Source organism: Arvicanthis niloticus, chromosome 2 (genome assembly GCF_011762505.2).
Source record: "Arvicanthis niloticus isolate mArvNil1 chromosome 2, mArvNil1.pat.X, whole genome shotgun sequence".
In the NCBI taxonomy this organism is placed as follows: Eukaryota; Metazoa; Chordata; class Mammalia; order Rodentia; family Muridae; genus Arvicanthis; species Arvicanthis niloticus.
In genome coordinates, this window is record NC_047659.1 from 118,405,850 (window position 1) to 118,424,473 (window position 18,624).

Sequence of the window (18,624 nt, forward strand, 5' to 3'; positions counted from 1 at the left end):
TGGCTTAATTCAGTGGACTCGATCGCCTCTTTGCAGGAACTAGTTAAAAGTAAGAGCAAGGCATTTGTAAAGTTGAAGGAGCACCCGGGATAGCTTGAAAATTCAGTTTCTGACAACCTGAAGTCCAAAATGTAGCTGCGCAGCTGGAGCTTGTCCCAACTCCACTAAATAGCTCCGCCTCCAACCATTGCTGTCTTCTGCGCAGGCGCGGCATTGGATAGACGCCGGTGGTAAATCCGGGATCTGCTCGCTAGTCGCCTGGCCTAAACTCACGTAAGACCACGTAATTCAACGGCCGGAACCGCCTTTGCAGCTGGAGGTGCGCGCGCAGCACCTTCCAGCCTACGAGGGGCGGGGCCACTCGGGGGCGGGGCGCGCTCGTGGGGACCAATCCGCTGACTCTGCGGTCCACTGTTCCTGCGGGCCTGGGCCAGGGTACGGGTCCCGTGGAGGCACTGGCTGAGAGGTGAGCGTGTTGCCGACGTGCTCTGTTTCTTAGGATGTCCCGTGTCTTCTGTCCCTTGGAGTGGCGGGCTGTGGAGATGTAGGCAAAGGGCGGGGGGTGGGGTGGGGTGGGAGGGTGGCGGTGAGACAGGCCGAAATGTCCAGGCAGGCTGGACCCTTTTGGCTCTGGAGGCCGGAGGAAGGGCTGGACCTTGGCCGCAAGAGTTCATTCTCCCTGCGGCTTTGGAAGATCATCGGTGGTCCGGGATTCGGGTGACCAAGGTGGAGACAGAGGTGGTGTCGTCAGAGAGGCCATGGACACCGGCCTTTATTCCCTGCCTGAGAGCCAGGATCCTTGTAGGGTGGACAAGCTGCGGAGAGCAGCGTCTCCTGGAGGCCTGGCCCGGGAGTCCCGACCCCGGGACTACTCGGCGACCTTGGTGAGGAGGCTAGGCCCACCCAGAGACCGGCAGAATGCCAATGAGTTACAGTGGAACACAGCTGTCACCAGACCTCAAATAGCCACTTGCTACGACCCGTGTATGCCCCCAGGGGAGGTAAACGAGGAAATCTGCTTAGGGCCTTTTTGGTGGTGAAGTTGCTACCAGATCTCCTGGATGGACTTCGAGTTCCCTTGAGGGGCCAGATCGAGGTGTTAGGTAATCAGGCTGGCCATATGATCATCAGGCTGAGAGGGGTCTGCAGCCTTAGTTCTCAGGCTGGAACAGGGGATCGTGAAGAACATTGGGCCACGAGTACTGCCTCTTGTGGCTCTCATACCAGTATTTCCTTTATTTAAGCTTCCTCGGTAGGTAGGTAGGTAGGTAGGTAGGTAGGGTTTCATGTAGGGTCCCTTTTAGTCGACATGACATTCCACAGGTGCCAGAACTTACAGTTGCGCTCCTTAGAAGTCTTTTCTGTGTTTGAGATTGGAGACTGTGGGTAGTGGTCTGTTGAATGAAATGGAGTTGCCAATGGCAGGTTCTGGTAGACACATATCCAAGGTGATGTCCAGGGTCTGGTGAAGGCGATCCAGGAGTGCTCTGGAGGGTGGAGACTTGGAAACCCACGAGAACCTGGAAAGGGAAGTTAGATTCAGTGTCAGAGGACTCTGAGGAGAGTCCACAAAGCAGAAGACAGGAAGTTGGGCTAACATTTTGGAGTTCAGGACAGGAATCTTGGGGAATATGGCAACTGCTGGGGAATGTTTTTCATTTGGTGAAGCTGGGGTTGAGGGGAGTGTTGACAAGCTATAGTTGAACCAAGACAGGGTCATGAGGCTCAGGTTCAAGATGCCCAGCAGCCAGTTAATCTTACTAGCTTGTCACATGTCCTTTACGGATGGGTAGGAAGCCCACCATGAACCAGCAAATATCAGGCAAGTTGGAAGTGTTTGCTATGTTGTGCTTCATAAAGTCTCAGGATAGCTGGGTCTTCCAAGAGGAAGAAGTAAATGTTCAGAGAAGCTTCTAACTTGCTCAAAGTAACACAGTTTGTAAAAGCTCTGGAACTTGAATTATTTCAGGAGAGCAACTCAGTTTACCAGGTGTTTGAGGACATTGCAAATGAGGATGGGTTTTGAGCTATTTTTCTAGGAAGTACTCACTGTTTTCAGTGGTAAAAGTGATGATTCAAATAACTTGCTCAAAAAAAAAAAAAAAAAAAAAAACCCTAGATGTAAATTGTCCTATATCTTTGGAATATATCTTTGAGTGGATTAGAAAATAATTTTAATAGGCAAATTCCTGCCTTAATGAATTTCACTAAAGGTGAACTAGTCATTTGTGCCTATCACTGGGAGAAGGCTTGCCAGTAATGTTTTTAGGAGAATATTTCTCATGAAAGCCTTTCTGGAGCTTTAGAAGCTGCTTAGAAGTGAAGTGTAATTGGATTCTCTGTTCTATGTGTGTTTTTTTTTTTTTTAAGATTAATTTTGTTTTTAATAATATTCATATGTCTTTGTGGACATACGTGCTCTTAACTGCTGAGCCACCTCTCCCACCCTGTGTTTGTGTTTTGGTTGTTGTTGTTTTGAGAGAGGGTCTCATATAGTTATGGCTGGCCTCAAAGTTGCTAAGATTGGTTTTGAACTCTTGTCTTCCTGTCTCTTCCTTCTAAATGCTAGGATTGTACCTGGCAATGTTGGTTATAGATGGATGCCACCACATCCAGCTGTGATTTGAATCTTTGAATGAGAAAAATTGAGTTTGTTATTATTTATATTCTCAAGAACTAATGTAAGCCTCATAATTTCAAACCCCCCCCTTTTTTTTTTTTCTTTAGGGATTCTTCATGCTTGAGCTAACTGATTCTTGTTTTTGTTTTTAAAGCTGCTTTTAGAAGGAAGATGGAAAGTGGCACAGTGTTGCTGGAATCCAAATCTTCACCACTGAACCTTTTGCATGAGATGCATGAGCTCCGCCTTCTGGGCCACCTGTGTGATGTCACTGTTAGCGTTGAGAATCAGGGTGTCCGGGAAGACTTCATGGCCCATAAAGCAGTGCTGGCAGCCACCAGCAAGTTTTTTAAGGAGGTGTTCCTGAACGAGAAGAGTACAGACGGTACCAGGACTAATGTTTACTTGAATGAGGTTCAAGTTGTTGACTTTGCTTCATTTCTGGAGTTTGTCTATACTGCCAGAGTGCGGGTAGAAGAAGACCGTGTGCAGCAGATGCTAGAAGTAGCTGAGAAGCTAAAGTGCTTGGACCTGTCTGAAACATGCTTGCAGCTAAAGAAACAGATGCTGGAATCTGTCCTTTTGGAATTGCAGAATTTCTCTGAGTCTCAGGAGGTGGAGGCCAGCGGTGGCCCCCAGGTGAGTGTGACCCCCAGCTCCAAAACAAGTGTACCAGGAGAAGATGCTCACTCCAATGGCCTTGTAGATTCCTCTGACTACCCAATAGAGAGATTGGGCAATGGCCTCTCACCAGAAACACCATCCAAGAAGTGCAAGGAAAAACTGGACAAGAAGAAAGATGTGGCTAAGCCTCCCTTCCCTAAAATCAGAAGAGCGAGTGGGAGACTGGCTGGAAAAAAGGTGTTTGTGGAAATCCCTAAAAAGAAATATACAAGAAGGCTCCGAGAACAGCAGAAAAGTGCTGAGGAAGCTGCAGAGAATGACAAGTGTCCTCAGGACCAAAGCCCAGACAGTGAGAGGATGGAGACCGAGCCAGCTTCCAAAAGTGAGCCTTGCCCTGCTACTGTGGAACTGGAGGAAAGCTTGCAGAAAGTGGAGGGGGAGAAGGAAGAGGAAGAAGGGAAAGATGGGGAGGAGAAGAAGAAGAGTAACTTCCAGTGCACAGTCTGTGACAAGGCCTTCCTGTATGAAAAGAGTTTTCTGAAACATATCAGGTACCACCATGGTGTGGCCACCGAAGTGGTGTACCGATGTGACACCTGTGGCCAGACCTTTGCCAATCGCTGCAACCTGAAGAGCCACCAGCGCCACGTCCACAGCAGCGAGCGCCACTTCCCGTGCGAAATGTGTGCAAAGAAGTTCAAGCGCAAGAAGGATGTGAAACGGCATGTGCTGCAGGTGCATGAGGGCGGCGGTGAGCGGCACCGCTGTGGCCAGTGTGGCAAAGGCCTGAGCTCCAAGACTGCTCTGCGGCTGCATGAGCGCACACACACGGGCGACAAGCCCTACGGCTGTACCAAGTGTGATGCCAAGTTCTCACAGCCCTCAGCGCTTAAGACCCACCTGAGGTGCGGCCACCTGGGGATGTTGCTATGTGGAGCAGGGCTGGCCTGCATGCAGGGATGTGGGTTCCCAAGTGCCAGCATGCACTGGGCAGTAGGAGATGGCTTTAGGACTTGAATCAACATGTCTGTCTCTGTAGATCTTCATTTCCCCACTGGTGCCATCTTGGGAAATTGAGGCAACTCTTAATCTTCTTTGGAGGTGGAAGTAAGGGAAATGGGTCTTCAACTTCTCAGAGAACCTTTGGCCCCTCCTCCCGTGTCTAGAGGCCAGGGTACAGCAGAGCCATCCAGAATTCTGAGTGCTGTATGCCTGGCCTTGAGGTGGCCTGAGGTCTCAAGGCACCGTGTACTTGAAAAGGCTGGGCCTTTTCTTCACTCAGTTCTATTGACGTTCTATGAAATGATACGTAGTGCTGTAGGACACTTCCCTAGTGGTCTTTTAGTTCTCGGGGCTTGGAGAGTGGAGTGCCATTCAATGGTTGACCTAAGAATTAGGATCTAAGAATCGCGCAGTTTCTAACTTTTTAAGAAATATGTATTTATTTTTATTTTATGTATATGGTGTTTTGCCTGAATATATGTATGTGTACCATGCAAGTGCCTGGTGGACTAAGATATTAGAAGGCAAATGTCAATACCCAGGAACCGAAGTAGCCAATGGTTGTGAGCCACATGTGGGTGCTAGTCCTCTGCAAAAGCAGCAAGTACTCTTAACTACTGAGCCATCTCTTTCGCCTTTGAATGATGCTTTCTAATTGTTAGCAGACTGTAGGTAGATAATAAGTTTTGTTTTGTCTTGGTTTTCAAGACAGGGTTTCTTTGTGTAGCTGTGGCTTTCCTGGAACCCACTCTGTAGAGCAGACTATCCTTGAACTCAGAGAAATCTGCCTGCCTCTGCTTCCTGAGTGCTAGGATTAAAAGCTTGTGCCGCAGCCATCTGGCTTGGATAGTGGGTTCTTATATTCAAATTTCCTTATAGTTTTTTTTCTTTGTCATTGTTTTAGACCAGGGTTTCTCAACCTGTGAGTTGAAACTCCTTGAGATTGAGGGACCCTTTCATAGGGGTCACATATCAGATATCCTGCTTATCAGATATTTACATTACAATTCATAAAAGTAGCAAAAGTACAATTATGAAGTAGCATCAAAATTAATATTATGGTTGGGGCTCACCACAACATGAGGAACTGTGTTAAAGGGTTGCAGCATTAGGAAGGCTGAGAGCACCGGGCGGTGGTGGCGCACGCCTTTAATCCCAGCACTTGGGAGGCAGAGGCAGGTGGATTTCTGAGTTCGAGGCCAGCCTGGTCTACAGAGTGAGTTCCAGGACAGCCAGGACTACACAGAGAAACCCTGCCTCGAAAAACCAAAAAGAAAAAAAAAAAAAAAAGGAAGGCTGAGAGCCACTGCTTTAGACAGTGTCTCACTTTATGGTCCTTTGTTGCTCTGGAACTTAGCAGTATAGTTTGTGCCTGCCTCTGCCTCCCGAATGCTGGCATCAAAGGCATGTGCCACACTGTAGTTCTTAGTACATATCTTCTCATTCCAGGCAAGCAGTTGAATTTTCTACTGTATTCTACCTTTGCCCTCCAAAACCGTGGGGGCGAGAGCATGGTGGTTGTGTTCTCTCAGTGTGCCTGAGTTCAAAGTACTTGTGTAGGAAGCACTCAGTAGATCATGGCTGATTGCTCCGTCATGCTGGTTGTGAAACTGAAATACTTCTGTGTGGGTCTCAGCAACGTAAGAACAGATTTTTCTCTTTAGACTGACTGGTCATGTTAGGAAATGACAGTAAAATATTTGGTCACATGCTACTTTGTCAACAGTAATTCCTAAGGTTATTTCAAATGAGGAACCTTTTAAAATATTAAGTGATACTCTTCAATATTGAAATATGTGAGGGCAGTCTCTGCCTTCCAGTGCCTCACAGCATAAATAAGGCCCAGGAAAGATGTAGGGGCTCTCAGTGGGAAATTCCACTCTGGTATGTGGAACTAAGTGGAGATATCAATCCTTGGGTCTTGCTCAGAAACTTCATTTGTGTTGGGATGAATGGTAAATCCCCGCCCCTGAGCCGGGGTTTTTGTGTATAGCCTGGCCATTCTAGAACTTGCTCTGCAAACCAAGTTGGCCTCGAAATTAGAGATTTCACATCTGCTTCTGCCTCCCAAGTACTGGGATTAAAGGTGCGTGTCACCATTGCTTGATATATGGTGAATTCTCGATCTGTTCCATTAGTCATTTTTCTCAGCACTCTTGGAGGAAATGGTTTTTGCATAGTACAGAGGAATTTGAAAATTGTATTGCAAAGTGACCTTTGAAATATACCCTGAGTTATCATCTGAATGTTGTACTTTCAGAGTTCATACAGGGGAAAGACCTTTTGTCTGTGATGAATGTGGTGCAAGATTCACTCAGAACCACATGCTGATTTATCATAAAAGGTGCCACACAGGTAAATACCCACATTCTTGTGATTGACTATCTTTCCTAGCTATAGAAGAAAACTGCAGTTGCTTAATTAGAAGTTGGCATTCATCACAGCAGTGCAGATTACAGGTAGGCTTCAGCTTTTCCATCTAGTAAGAGAGGATTACAGATGCACCTGCTGCCTGCAGTGCTGCTGTACATGTGGCCATGGTCTGGGCCAGTAGGCACTAAAATGGAGCACACAGGTCTTTGATGTCTAAGAGGTACCTAACAGTTGTAACCCTAATTTAGGTCTATTTTCAGGATTTTGTCCTAAAGAATCTCTGACATCTGAGAAAACTGTGTGATCGGCTCTCTTCTTGCTATGTTTAATAACAGAACTAGGAGCAACATAATGGGCCAGCCGTAAGGAAGTGTTTCCATGGGCTGGAAATCCATGCCCCAGCTCAAGATATGGCTCTTCAGAGGGCGGACTCCTGACTTGCATGGGCACATCTGTGCTTTTATGAACAATTATGAATGGTCACAGTGCCAACTGTTGAAGACCTGGACAGAAACCAGGAGCAAATACTTACCTGATAAATAATTTTATTTAGATATGACATTATCTCTATTCCTAAAAATCTTTGTGATAGTTTACTATGAGAGGGAAAGTTGTTTTTATTCTGGTTCAGCATTGCACTCCTGTGGTTGAAATTTTTGATGTAAACTATTCAGGACAAAGAGCCTAGTCTATCCCTCTGTACTGTATTCCCTCACCCAGGTCTTCTTTGCTTACACTTTTACCTGTAAGCACTCAATACAGGCCTCAGGTTGAAGCACAGTCCAGACAAAGGAGGTGTGAACCGTTTGTTACTGGAATGCAGAATTCCATTGGAAGCTGTGGGAGAGACAGTGTCATACCATAGGTTTAGAGTTAGTGTATGATTATTAATGTATTAAAACTTTATGGAGCCAGTGTTTTAATGTTTGTAAAATCAGGGGCACACCAGTTGATGGTATAAGAACGTAAAACAACAAAAAGTGAGGCATTGAAATTGCCATGCAGCCCAGTCAAGTTGGCTGGTGTCGCTAGCCTTGATAATCCATTGTGAACTTCCTTTCATTTTAACAGAGGGACGTTTATTCTCATGAAGAGCTACAGAAACACTTGTTTGAGAATGATCCAACAGACCCCCAAAGCTGTAAAATTTTCTTATTTGCAGTAACAGAATTTCTTAAATCTTAGCTGGCTAAACAGTAATAGTTGATTCTTGTCCAATAGAATGCTGTTTGGATTTCCCAGGATATTCACACTTTTAGCAAATAGTAAGAGAAGTATGTTTGATGTTTAATTAGAAAGTGTTAGCTGCTGCTTGCCAGGGTATAAAGAAAAGACTAGCTCTTCCTTATCTGGCTGATTTTAATGCCTCTGGTGTTGGTATTTTTGTCTCATCTTTTTCTGTAGGTGAAAGGCCTTTTATGTGTGAGACATGTGGCAAAAGTTTTGCTTCTAAGGAGTACTTAAAACATCATAATAGAATCCACACTGGATCTAAACCCTTTAAATGTGAAGTGTGTTTGCGGACCTTTGCCCAGCGGAATTCCCTTTACCAGCATATTAAAGTCCACACAGGTATGGTTGTGTACTACCAGAGAGAGTACAGTCTGGCAAGAAAATAGTTCACAAGTGGTAGATTTATTAGAAAGATATTTGGAGAATGTACTGTGGCCATAATAACTTCATAGGGAGGGTTGATAGTGGCTCAGAGTTTTCTAGGTATCATTTTCTCAGGGTAGAGAAAGCATGGCCAGGTAGGTTCATGGCAGCAGGAACTTAGAAAGGTTCCTCACATTATGCTAAACCAGAGAAGGCTAGTAGGAACCAGGGGCGGTATGATCTTAACCTACTTCTAGGCCACCAGGAAGTAGCCACAAAGCCGCCACAGCCTTCACAGTGGTGAGCAGTCTGAGCATTTGGAATGGGGCCCTGTGAGGCATGGTTCAGAGTCATTCCTTTCAATCAAAAGCTGTAGGAGAACACTGGCCAAACTTTGTGAAAGTAGTATTTTTAGACCCTTTTACCCACTCTGGGGCTTTTGATTAAACTTGTATGTGCTATCTGAATGCTGTACCACTATGTTAATTTGTGGACCCTATTTTTATGTTTTCTTTTTGAGACAGATTTTCTTATAGCTCTTGAAGCTGCTATGTAGCCCAGGATGACCTTTAATTCCTGATCCTCCTTTCTCTACCCCTCAAGTGCTAGGGTTACTGGCCTGGCTTCACTTAGTATTTATTTATTTATTTATTTATTTATTTATTTATTTATTTATTTGGCTTCTTGTCTTCCTTCCTTTTTTCTTTCTTTCTTTCCTTCCTTCTTTCTTTCTTTCTTTCTCTCTTTCTTTCTTTCTAGTTTTTTTTTTGTTTTTGTTTGTTTTTTTTGTTTGTTTGTTTTTTTGAGACAGGATTTGTGTAACCGTGACAGTCCTGGAACTTACTCTGTAGACCAGGCTGAACTTGAACTGGAACTAAAGGCTTACACCACTACTGCCAGGCTAATTACATATATTTTAATTAAGTTTATTTTGTGTCTGTATGTGTATGGGTGACTTAAGTACCCTGACATGTGTGGAGGTCAGAGGACAACTTGTGGGAGTTGGTTCTTGCTTCTCCCATGTGGGCCTTGGAGGATTAAATTCAGATCCTCAGGCTTGGTGGCAGGTGCCTTTACTTGCTGAGCTGCCATGTAGGCCCAGTTTCTGGTTCTGATAAAGTGAAAGTGAGAACACTTTAGTATGCAAATGGGGACAGTGTTTGCAGCATGGAGTTTATTGAAAGGGCACATAGCTTTCCGGGGCCTGACAGCTTGAGTATGGTTGCTTGTATGATCCACAACTTTTAGATATTACACAGGGTAAAGAATGTTAGTTAGCCGGGCGGCGCACGCCTTTAATCCCAGCACTTGGGAGGCAGAGGCAGGCGGATTTCTGAGTTCGAGGCTAGCCTGGTCTACAGAGTGAGTTCTAGGACAGCCAGAGCTACACAGAGAAACCCTGTCTCAAAAAAAAAAAAAAAAATGTTAGTGTACACATGTGCACACACACATGCTATTTGTTATTAGGGCAGTCCATTAAAATGGATAGTAAGTTTGTATTTCACCAATACAGTGTCAGCTGTATACACAGAACTGACCTAATTCTGGTACAGTTGTAAGCTCTTGGGATTATAGTATAGTAAACTGGTGCCTCTGCCAGGCAGTCCTCAAGTCATTGTGATGTAACTCTGCCCTGTGGGGAGTGCTCAGACTATCGGGGTGTGCAGATGTGTATCCAGAGTTAACGTGGACCAAAGATGCCATTGAATAAGTTCCTTCTTCCTTTGTTCAGGAGAGCGGCCGTATTGCTGTGACCAGTGTGGGAAGCAGTTCACCCAGGTAAATGCCCTCCAGCGCCACCATCGCATTCACACGGGAGAGAAACCGTACATGTGCAATGCGTGTGGACGGACGTTTACTGACAAGTCTACTCTCCGGAGGCACACCTCAGTAAGTGATGGGTAGCCTGCTTGAAAACAAAGCCCTCTGGTCCGTAGGTTGTTAACCCCAAATACCTGTCATCATTTCAGTCCACAGGGTCAGAGGTGGTAGCAGGTTCTCTCCTTGGGTGCCCTGCAGTGACACCTAGCTAATAAGGTGAAGGACCCCTATTAGCCTATTAGCCTGTGCTAAACACTTCTAAATAGTGGCTGCTGAACAGGGCAAATATTTGGTAATTAGTACACAGATTTAAAAGTCAGGGAGATCTTTTGTTTCATTTTTTTTTTTAATATTAACTTTTTGATTGATAAACAGTCCAGCTGTTTTCCAGGCTGACCTTGGACGTATAACCTCCCATCTCTGCCTTCCATGTGCTAGGATTATGGGTTTTATTAATGGTTGTGTGCCACAGTGTCTGCCCCTAAAGAGAGCCTGTTGTTTTAAAATATGCGTGTGTTATTAATAAGTACCTGACAATTGGGAAATGTAGAGACACATGCAGTGACTTTTGTTTTGTTTTATTTGTAGATACATGATAAGAATACACCGTGGAAGTCTTTCCTTGTCATTGTAGATGGCTCGCCCAAGAATGATGAAGGGCATAAGACAGAACAACCCGATGATGAATATGCATCACCCAAACTTTCAGATAGATTACTATCTTTTGGTGAAAATAGCCATTTTAACAACTTATTGGAAGTCCAAGGCAGTGTGCCTGCTGTGCAGGAGAACAGTTCTACAGACACTGCTTGCAAAGCAGTAGTGTCTCAGGATACTCTGCTTACCACTTCTATCAGTGCACTTGGTGAGCTGACGCCGCAGACAGTCTCCATGCCTGCACACCTTCCCTCACTGGCCAATATGGAGTGAGAACTTGAAGTTGTGTGCCAAGCAGTCTGTGTAATTGCTGTATTCCAGGTGATGCCAGGGGCTGAGGAAAAAGTCTGTGCAAAGATGTAGGCAAGACTGGCCTTGCAGATTTCCCAACCTTCCATGACCTTGCACGTCTATCACACTTGAAGCTTTCCCGTTAACATTCTGATCTGCATGATCTCAGTTACATTTCATCAGCAAACATGGCAGTTAGCATAGCTCACTTAACCCTGGTGTAGCTGTACTTGTCAATCACACTAATGCTCGATTCTCTTGATGTTTAAACCACTGCTTGTCTTAATCACAGAGTACATAGTATTGACCCAACTTGGGAGCGTGCAGTTCGTGGTCTCCTGGTCTCACCCTGCCTTATACTTCCATGTGTGTTTACTTCATTCTGATCCCTTTAGGGCATTTTTCTACAGAGTTAAAGTAGAACTGGGGCCATTTATTTTCAGCTGTTTCTTCCTGAGATAAAAGCAAGTAAGATTTAATCTGGGGACCCTAGAATGTGATTGAAGAAGTAGATGATTCCATTTGTTTCTCTCCAACCCCCTTTTTGAAGGTACAAAAAGATGATTGGCAGGTGGAACATGTTCAGTGTAGTACCTTAGCATGTGTGCAGGTAAGGAGTCTGTCATAACATTCAACTTGGATGAGCTGTTCAGTTTCATTCCCTAAATCAGATTAAGTCAAAGCTGTCCTACCAAAGAATCCAGCAGACAGTTGTCTCTCTTCGGAAGTGTGAGAAATGCAGCCTAGGTGTCAGCATTTAGCTAGGCACGTTTCACAAATAGCACGGTGAGTGAGCTTGGAAAATCCTGAGTCCTTTTACAGGCTTTTTTATCATGTCCAGAGCCCCCCAAAACACCCATTTTCACAGCAGAAAATGCTACAAACCCATCTCTCTAGGAGCATGCAAGAATCTAGAGCAGTGGTTCTCAATGACCCTTTCACAGGGTTGTCCTAAACTATCAGACAGCCCAAGATAGTTAATTATGTTTCTTAACAGTAGCAAAATGAGTTATGAAGTAGCAAAGGAAATAACTGTATGGTTGGGGGTCACTACAACATGAGGAACTGTATCAAAGGGTCACAGCATTGGGAAAAGTTGAGAACCCTTGATCTAGATGGGACCAGAAACCTTGGCATGCTCAACTTCTATGCCTTAACAAGTGGATCATAAAGAACCAGGAATGTTGTTTCAAATGTTCCTTTGGCTTTCTCATGCTGAATTTAATAATTGTTTAACAAATTTTGTATGAAAAATGCATTTTATGGTACTTGCTACTCCTGATTCGTGGTTGCAGGGCCTTGGATATGTAAACTCTGTGCCACCTGTGACCCTTAAGCATTAATTTTAAGAGCGCCTTAAAAGGGGGAATTCTTAGGCTTTCTAGTTGCTTTTCCTCTGTTTTTAACTTACTAAACTTGCCATGAGAACACTCTGGTTTCTAAGGGAAAGACACCTAATGTATGCAAGGGTGAAGATAGGTCACACTATGATAGAAACTGAGAGTTCTTACCCAGTGCTCACTTTGTGGTAACACCCTAAGTAGCTGGTGAAGCCACCAAAAGGTGTTCCCGGTGGTGGTAATATTTCCCACTTGCTCTTGAAAAGTTCAGGGCTGAGTTATTTCACATTTGGTTGTGACCTGGCAATCTAGTTGTGTTTACAGACAAAAACAGACAGAAGACTAGTGACTGGCACATGACCATTTTATCTGCTAACAGCAAGCCTGCCCAGCTGATATACTGTGTTATGGAATAAAGTCATCTTGATGAGAAGGAATTTACACAATAGATTATTTTGTTACCCACTGGAAGAACTGTCTTGAATTTGTTTCTTTAGAAGTTCTAAATAAAATTGTTTAATGTGTTAATAAATGTCTGCTTTGTAAAAGTCCTTCTAGATTTATTTACATTATAACTTAGGGTAGGATCCATAGAAATAGATTCTTTTAATCTCATTTGTTTAATAGCATGAACATTAAAACTTCAAGTCAGGGTCTATAAACTCCTATTTATCACCACAGTTGATAACCTACGTTCTTGAACTCCAGTGGCACATAGAGGAGAATGGCCTCTGCTCAGCAGTGGTCAGTGTTGATCTGGGGAGTGTATAGCATGAGGGCTCTCCACCCTTCTGCAATGCAAAGTCACAGCAGGCATCAGTGAACACTCTGCTATATACATTTTTGTCTCTTCCCAATAGAAGAAGGTGATCTTTAAGGACATAAGCCCTAGAGTTGATCCACTTTGTGCTGTCTCCCGTATTTCTCATCCAAACACAGTTTTATGCTATGAGAAAGCAAGACTGCCTTTAGTGACTTTGTTCCAAGTGTGCTCTGACAGCATACTACTCTCAGAGCATCCATAAGGGTTATTGAAGAGTCGACCTGTGCCATTTTATGTCACAACATAGTGCAAACACTGGAGGGCTCTATAGTCTTTGGTTTTATCAAGGTTTTCTGTAGCAGTTTAAAAAGTGATCCAGGAATTAGAACCTTTAGATTTTTGCTGTTGGTAATTATCTAATCAGAAGTATAGATTATAGTTTAACTTTCCAAAGATTTTATGTGTATGGAACTTTTTCACTGCACGTTTCTGTCTGTGTAACACGCATGCTTGGTGCCCAAGGAGACATCAGATGCCCTGGAGCTGGAGTTGGAAGTTGAGTCACCAAGTGGATGCTAGGAATTCAATCAGGGGCCTCCAGAAGAGGAGCCAGTCCTCTTGATCACCAAGCCTTGCCTCCAGTCAACAACTTTTAACTTGTTAAATGTTACACCATTATAACTTCTAAACCTCAGCCAGCAGATCCGTCAGGTGAGTATACTAGCAATAGTGCTGCAAGCTTCAGGGGAACTACTAGTTCTGACCTGAATCAATTTTGCTAGCAAAAACCAGTCAAAATGTTACTGATAACTCCACTTTATTTACTGTACAAGTTCACATAAAACAAACGTTCTTTCAGCTAAGGTAGATTTATTGTTAACACGATTTGTTTTTATAATGTACTCCCTTGCCTGAGAGCAACTTAGAACTTTACAGGGCCTGCTTACTGGTCACAGCTCACACTGCAGCAGGCAGGTCACGGGCATGCTGTGCTGCTAGTCTCCACAGTCACAAAGGTTTGTATTTGGACATTTTAAGTGCACAATACTAGAGGGAACAATAAATGCACAAGGGCTGGTGCATGTACTTTGGTTATAGTGACACCATCACACATGGTTACAACTGTGCAAAAATACTGTTTTATGTCATTAAAAAAAAAGGAATTCACACAAGCTATAAAAATGTTGCCACAAAAGGAAAGCCTTTCCATAAGAAATATTGACTGCCATAAGTATGAACTATCTCCAGATGCACTCAAGTATGAGAACTATAACAAATGATCACTGTTTGGTTCATAATATTCTAGAGACCATGAAAGCCTTAAGCCTAAGCATCTTGAGAGAATGCACTGCCCGGTGTCTGCGGGACATTTGAAGGGAGTAAGCTTGCATCCTACTGTCTGGACATTTTCCTCATCTTTTTATCTTCTGCCAAAAGTGTGTTCTTAGTATTTTTTTTTTAGATGATGGTCTTGCTACTCTGTAGCTTAGTCTACTCTGTTCATGTTCCTCCTGCCTCAGCCTCCCAAGTGCTGGGACAAAAATAAACCCAACAGGGACTGATCTGGGCCTTTCATTCCTTTTTATTCTTGGTTGGCTGGTTGGTTGGTTGGTTGGTTGGTTGGTTGGTTGGTTGGTTGGCTGAGATGGAGTCTCACGTTGTAACCTAGGCTGGCTTGAAATTCACTAGGTAGTCCAGGCTGGCCTCAAATTCACAGCAATCCTCCTCTCTTAACCTTCTAGATACTACAGGATTACAAGTGTTCATGACGCCTGCCCCAGCATCTAACTTGCATTCTACTGTCTGGACATTTTCCTCATTCTTTTATCTTCTGCCAAAATTGAAAGCAAATAAGTGAATTAAAGAAACAGCAAAGTGATACAAACAGTACCTTAACAACCCAACACTTCTTCATGGAGGTGTGTTAGGGATCTGTGATGAAAGGTAAACCAGTGTTCCATAAGATACTATGTGGTCTCATTTTAAAGGGTCACATCAGAACTGAACTAGGGAGGCAGAGTACAGAGGCTGGCCAGTGTTCAGATGCTCTTCTGCTGGGACTGACTTCGAGACAGTTCCACACCTTATTTCCAAGGCTGCCTGCGGCTGGCTGTGAATGAAGCAGTAACTCACTTTTCTATATACTAGAATTTTAAAAAATTTGATTTTTAAGTGTTTGCATGTTTTGTTTGCGTGTATGCGTGTGCACCACATGCATGCCTGGTGCCACTGGAGGCAAGAAGAGTATGGTGGATCCCTTAGGACTGGAGTTATAGACAGCTGTGAGCCCCCACATGAGTGCTGGGACTTTAACCCTGGGTCCTCTGGAAGAGCAAATGAGGCATCTCTCCAGCCTCAATAACTCACTTTTTGTCTTTACATTAGAGATTCTAATGGAGTCAAGAAGTATCAACTAGGCTCCATTGCAAGTTTTACCTTTGGTACAGCCAGCTAACATTCAGAAACCCCTAAAGGCATTGAAGGGAAAAGGAATCCTCATCAGATTCTAGGGCACATTCCCTCTTTTACAGACATGCAGAGGCCTCTAAGCTTCCTGCATTTACACCCTGTTACCACCACGACAGGGGACTGACAGACACCTACCACCTCTTTTCATGGGACGAGTTTCAGCTTCGTCTCCTTTTTTCTTTTTAAAATAGTAATAAAAAACTTATTACTTTACAAATGAGAGTTTTGCTTGCATATAAGTGTAGATTTCATTTACCTCTATGTGTTTATCTGTATTCACATGCTTGTGGAGGGCAAAAGAGGCCACTGGAACTCCTGTGGGAACTGGAGTTACAGGTGGTTTTGAGCCACCCAGCATGGGTGCTGGAAATCAAACTTGGGTCCTCTGGAAGAATAACCAGCTCTCTAGCCTCCTTTCACTACTTTCTATCTCTTTTGAAAGAACCGACTTTCTCATCAGTTCTCAACCTCTCCTCATTGAGCCCTGGGCCTGGGCAGAGCTCGTACTCTACCGCATGGTAAGCGCCTCCAACCCCAGTCTAGGGCCATCCAAAGACAAAAGCACCATTCCAGTGCCATTTTTACCTGGTTAATCAGGAGTTTCATTGTCCCACAATAGCAGCACAGTAGGACAATGAGATATGTCTAGTAACACAGGCTCTTCAAGCACAAATCATCCCAGCATCAAAATATCTTGGCACAGGAGACTCAAGAAGCAAGGTCATGTCTCCAGTACTCTATCAGCATATAAAGTACCAGGGAGCATAAAAATCTGAAATAACAGAGCAAACATCTTAGGTAAGCCAAATAGGACATCAAAGCTCATACACGCAAATGAAACCCCTCCATCAGTTAAGAAATAAACCATGGACCATCAAACACAGGTGACGTTTTTATCTAACCAGGTATAATATAAACTCTTATGCCACACTGGTAACATTTAACCACCATGTCCAACAAATGGACACTTCAGCACATATATTCAGCTGGAATCTTCTGGCTAGCTCTGCTCAAGCTTGGCATGACTGTGGCCCAGAAGACAATGTGAGGAGTGTATGAATGTGTGAATAAAGGAGATGCCAGCTAAAGATGGTTCAAGGCAAATATGAAGGGATTTCCATTCCAACTAAAAGTTGAAACTGAGAAAGAGAAAATTCCATCTCATAGGTTTTGTGTGAGTTATGTGTGTGTGAGTAAAAACAAAAACAATGAAATCTACCTTGACATCCATCCACATAACAAATAGGACCTCAGGACCAGCCAACAAGTTCCTTCCCCTGCTGATGCAGTGGTGTCAACAGAGCCTAGCTGTTCTCAGTGTTTGTCATGCACATGTGAGCAAGTGGAGCAAAACAAAAACCATCACTAACACCTGTAACAGAAAGCCAAACAGTTTCTACTGAATTACAAACTTATTCCTAATAACTGCCCTAAACTAAGCCATTTGTATAAAGGTTGCATCCGGATACCAATGCACAGGGGCTTTGCAAAGCATCTGTAAAACTAGGTTGAGGACCAGAGTTCAAGGAAAAAAAAAAAAAAAAAAAAAAAAACCACAAAACGTGTGGCAACATTAACCATGGGCCCTGAAAATATCAAATGAACAGGAAAAAGATTTGGCAGTACTTCTCAGGAAACTATGAGGACTCGGATAAGCATGATGTACTTTGGTTGTCATGACCACAAACTGAATAGAAGCCTCCGATTCTCACATTACACAGACATGGTGAGCTAAAACAATACATAAACTGTGTGCCTGGCTTATTTACAACAAAAGTAAGTCAGTAAATGGGCATCTCAGAAAGACAGCTCTGCCCAAAGACAAACTAAAAAGGAATGAGCTGCATGCCACAAAGATGTCAGCGCTTCACTTGAGGTCTCCATCTCCTTCTCCATCCCCTTGGATGGACTTCTTGATACGAAGCAGCATGGTGGTCAGCCACTGATCCAAACGTGATATTGAGTCAAACTCCTTCACCTGGTTTAAGAAATAAAGAACAGGAATTAGACCCGAAAACTGGCCTAAGCTGTGTTACTGTAATAACCCACTGACTTTGATTGGAAGTCACTCAATCATTTATAAGTTCTCTCACTAAAAACAGTTCTTCTTTTCCTTTATCTTATAAGCCTGTGCATTTAACTTTTCTCTATATGTAAACACATGTATGGCAGAAGTCCTGAAAATCTATTATGAATGGAAAAACAAATTCTATGTGACAGAAGACAAGTGGGCATGGCAAAAGAATCAGAAAAATGTAAGTACTATTTACTAACCATGAAAAAATACAATCAGATAGCTAGAGAATGTAAAAGAGAAGCCCCTTGATGGATGTCAGCACATGCAAAGAAAGACAGTGAAAGCAGTTTTGAGGATAAAAGGACTGTCTTAGTCCTTTTCACTGACACTTTAGGACTGTAGTTGAACTCATTCTAGGCAACTCCTAAATCTGCTTGACTCCAAACACGAGATTAGGAAAGAAAGCCAGGCAGTGGTGGCGCATGCCTTTAATCCCAGCACTTGGGAGGCAGAGGCAGGTGGATTTCTGAGTTCGAGGCTAGCCTGGTCTACAAAGTGAGTTCTAGGACAGCCAGGGCTACACAGAGAAGCCCTGTCTTGAAAAACAAACAAACAAACAAACAAAATTAGGAAAGAAAAAAAACTGAAATAAGACAAGTATGAAGAAAGTAACCTATATCACAAATACACCCATCACCCAGTTTTGATACTTGGATTTTCACTATAAACCCTCCTTTATATTTATGGATCAGCCTGTTGTCAAAACACCAAGACAGCTTATTACAACTTCTAAATAAGCATCCCAGCTCGGCAGCTTCTCAGAGGAAATAAAGAATCAGGGCTTAATATAGCTCAATTTCTGCATGGTAACTGGTTAATGAAACTAAATTTTTAAAAAAATTAAGCTGATTTATTTTAGCTGTGTAAATGTATATGCAGTTATGAGTGTGTGTGCCTGGTGCTCTTAGACATCAGAAGATGGCACAGATCCTCTGGAACTGGAGTTACAGATGGTTGTGAGCTGTGGAGTGCTGGGAACCCAATTCTAGTC

The 18,624-nt window shown here is 43.5% G+C and overlaps 2 protein-coding genes across 5 annotated transcripts in view; one reads left to right on the top strand and one right to left on the bottom strand.

The window, feature by feature from the left end:
• The first annotated feature begins 365 nt into the window (after positions 1 to 365).
• Positions 366 to 12,844, top strand: Gzf1 (GDNF inducible zinc finger protein 1). Of its 3 annotated transcripts, none has more exons than XM_034493742.2 (6): positions 366 to 466; positions 2,775 to 4,149; positions 6,507 to 6,601; positions 8,024 to 8,191; positions 9,948 to 10,105; positions 10,625 to 12,844. In XM_034493742.2, the coding sequence occupies exons 2-6, from the start codon at positions 2,792 to 2,794 to the stop codon at positions 10,964 to 10,966; spliced, it is 2,121 nt and encodes a 706-aa protein (XP_034349633.1). In that variant the 5' UTR covers positions 366 to 466; positions 2,775 to 2,791; the 3' UTR covers positions 10,967 to 12,844. The 3 variants fall into 3 exon arrangements, with proteins under 3 accessions (XP_034349633.1, XP_076786037.1, XP_076786038.1); XM_076929922.1 differs by lacking the exon at positions 366 to 466 and adding an exon at positions 469 to 544 and having other exon boundaries at positions 10,625 to 11,103; XM_076929923.1 differs by lacking the exon at positions 366 to 466 and adding an exon at positions 771 to 884 and having other exon boundaries at positions 10,625 to 11,103.
• A 1,043-nt stretch (positions 12,845 to 13,887) lies between these two features.
• Positions 13,888 to 18,624, bottom strand: part of Napb (NSF attachment protein beta) — a 47,077-nt gene continuing 42,340 nt past the window's right edge. For both annotated transcript variants that reach the window (XM_034493743.1, XM_076929924.1), the window contains one exon: positions 13,888 to 17,534. In XM_034493743.1, coding sequence (XP_034349634.1) covers positions 17,424 to 17,534 — 111 coding nt within the window. In that variant the 3' untranslated portion in view covers positions 13,888 to 17,423. The remainder of the gene's footprint in view (positions 17,535 to 18,624) is intronic.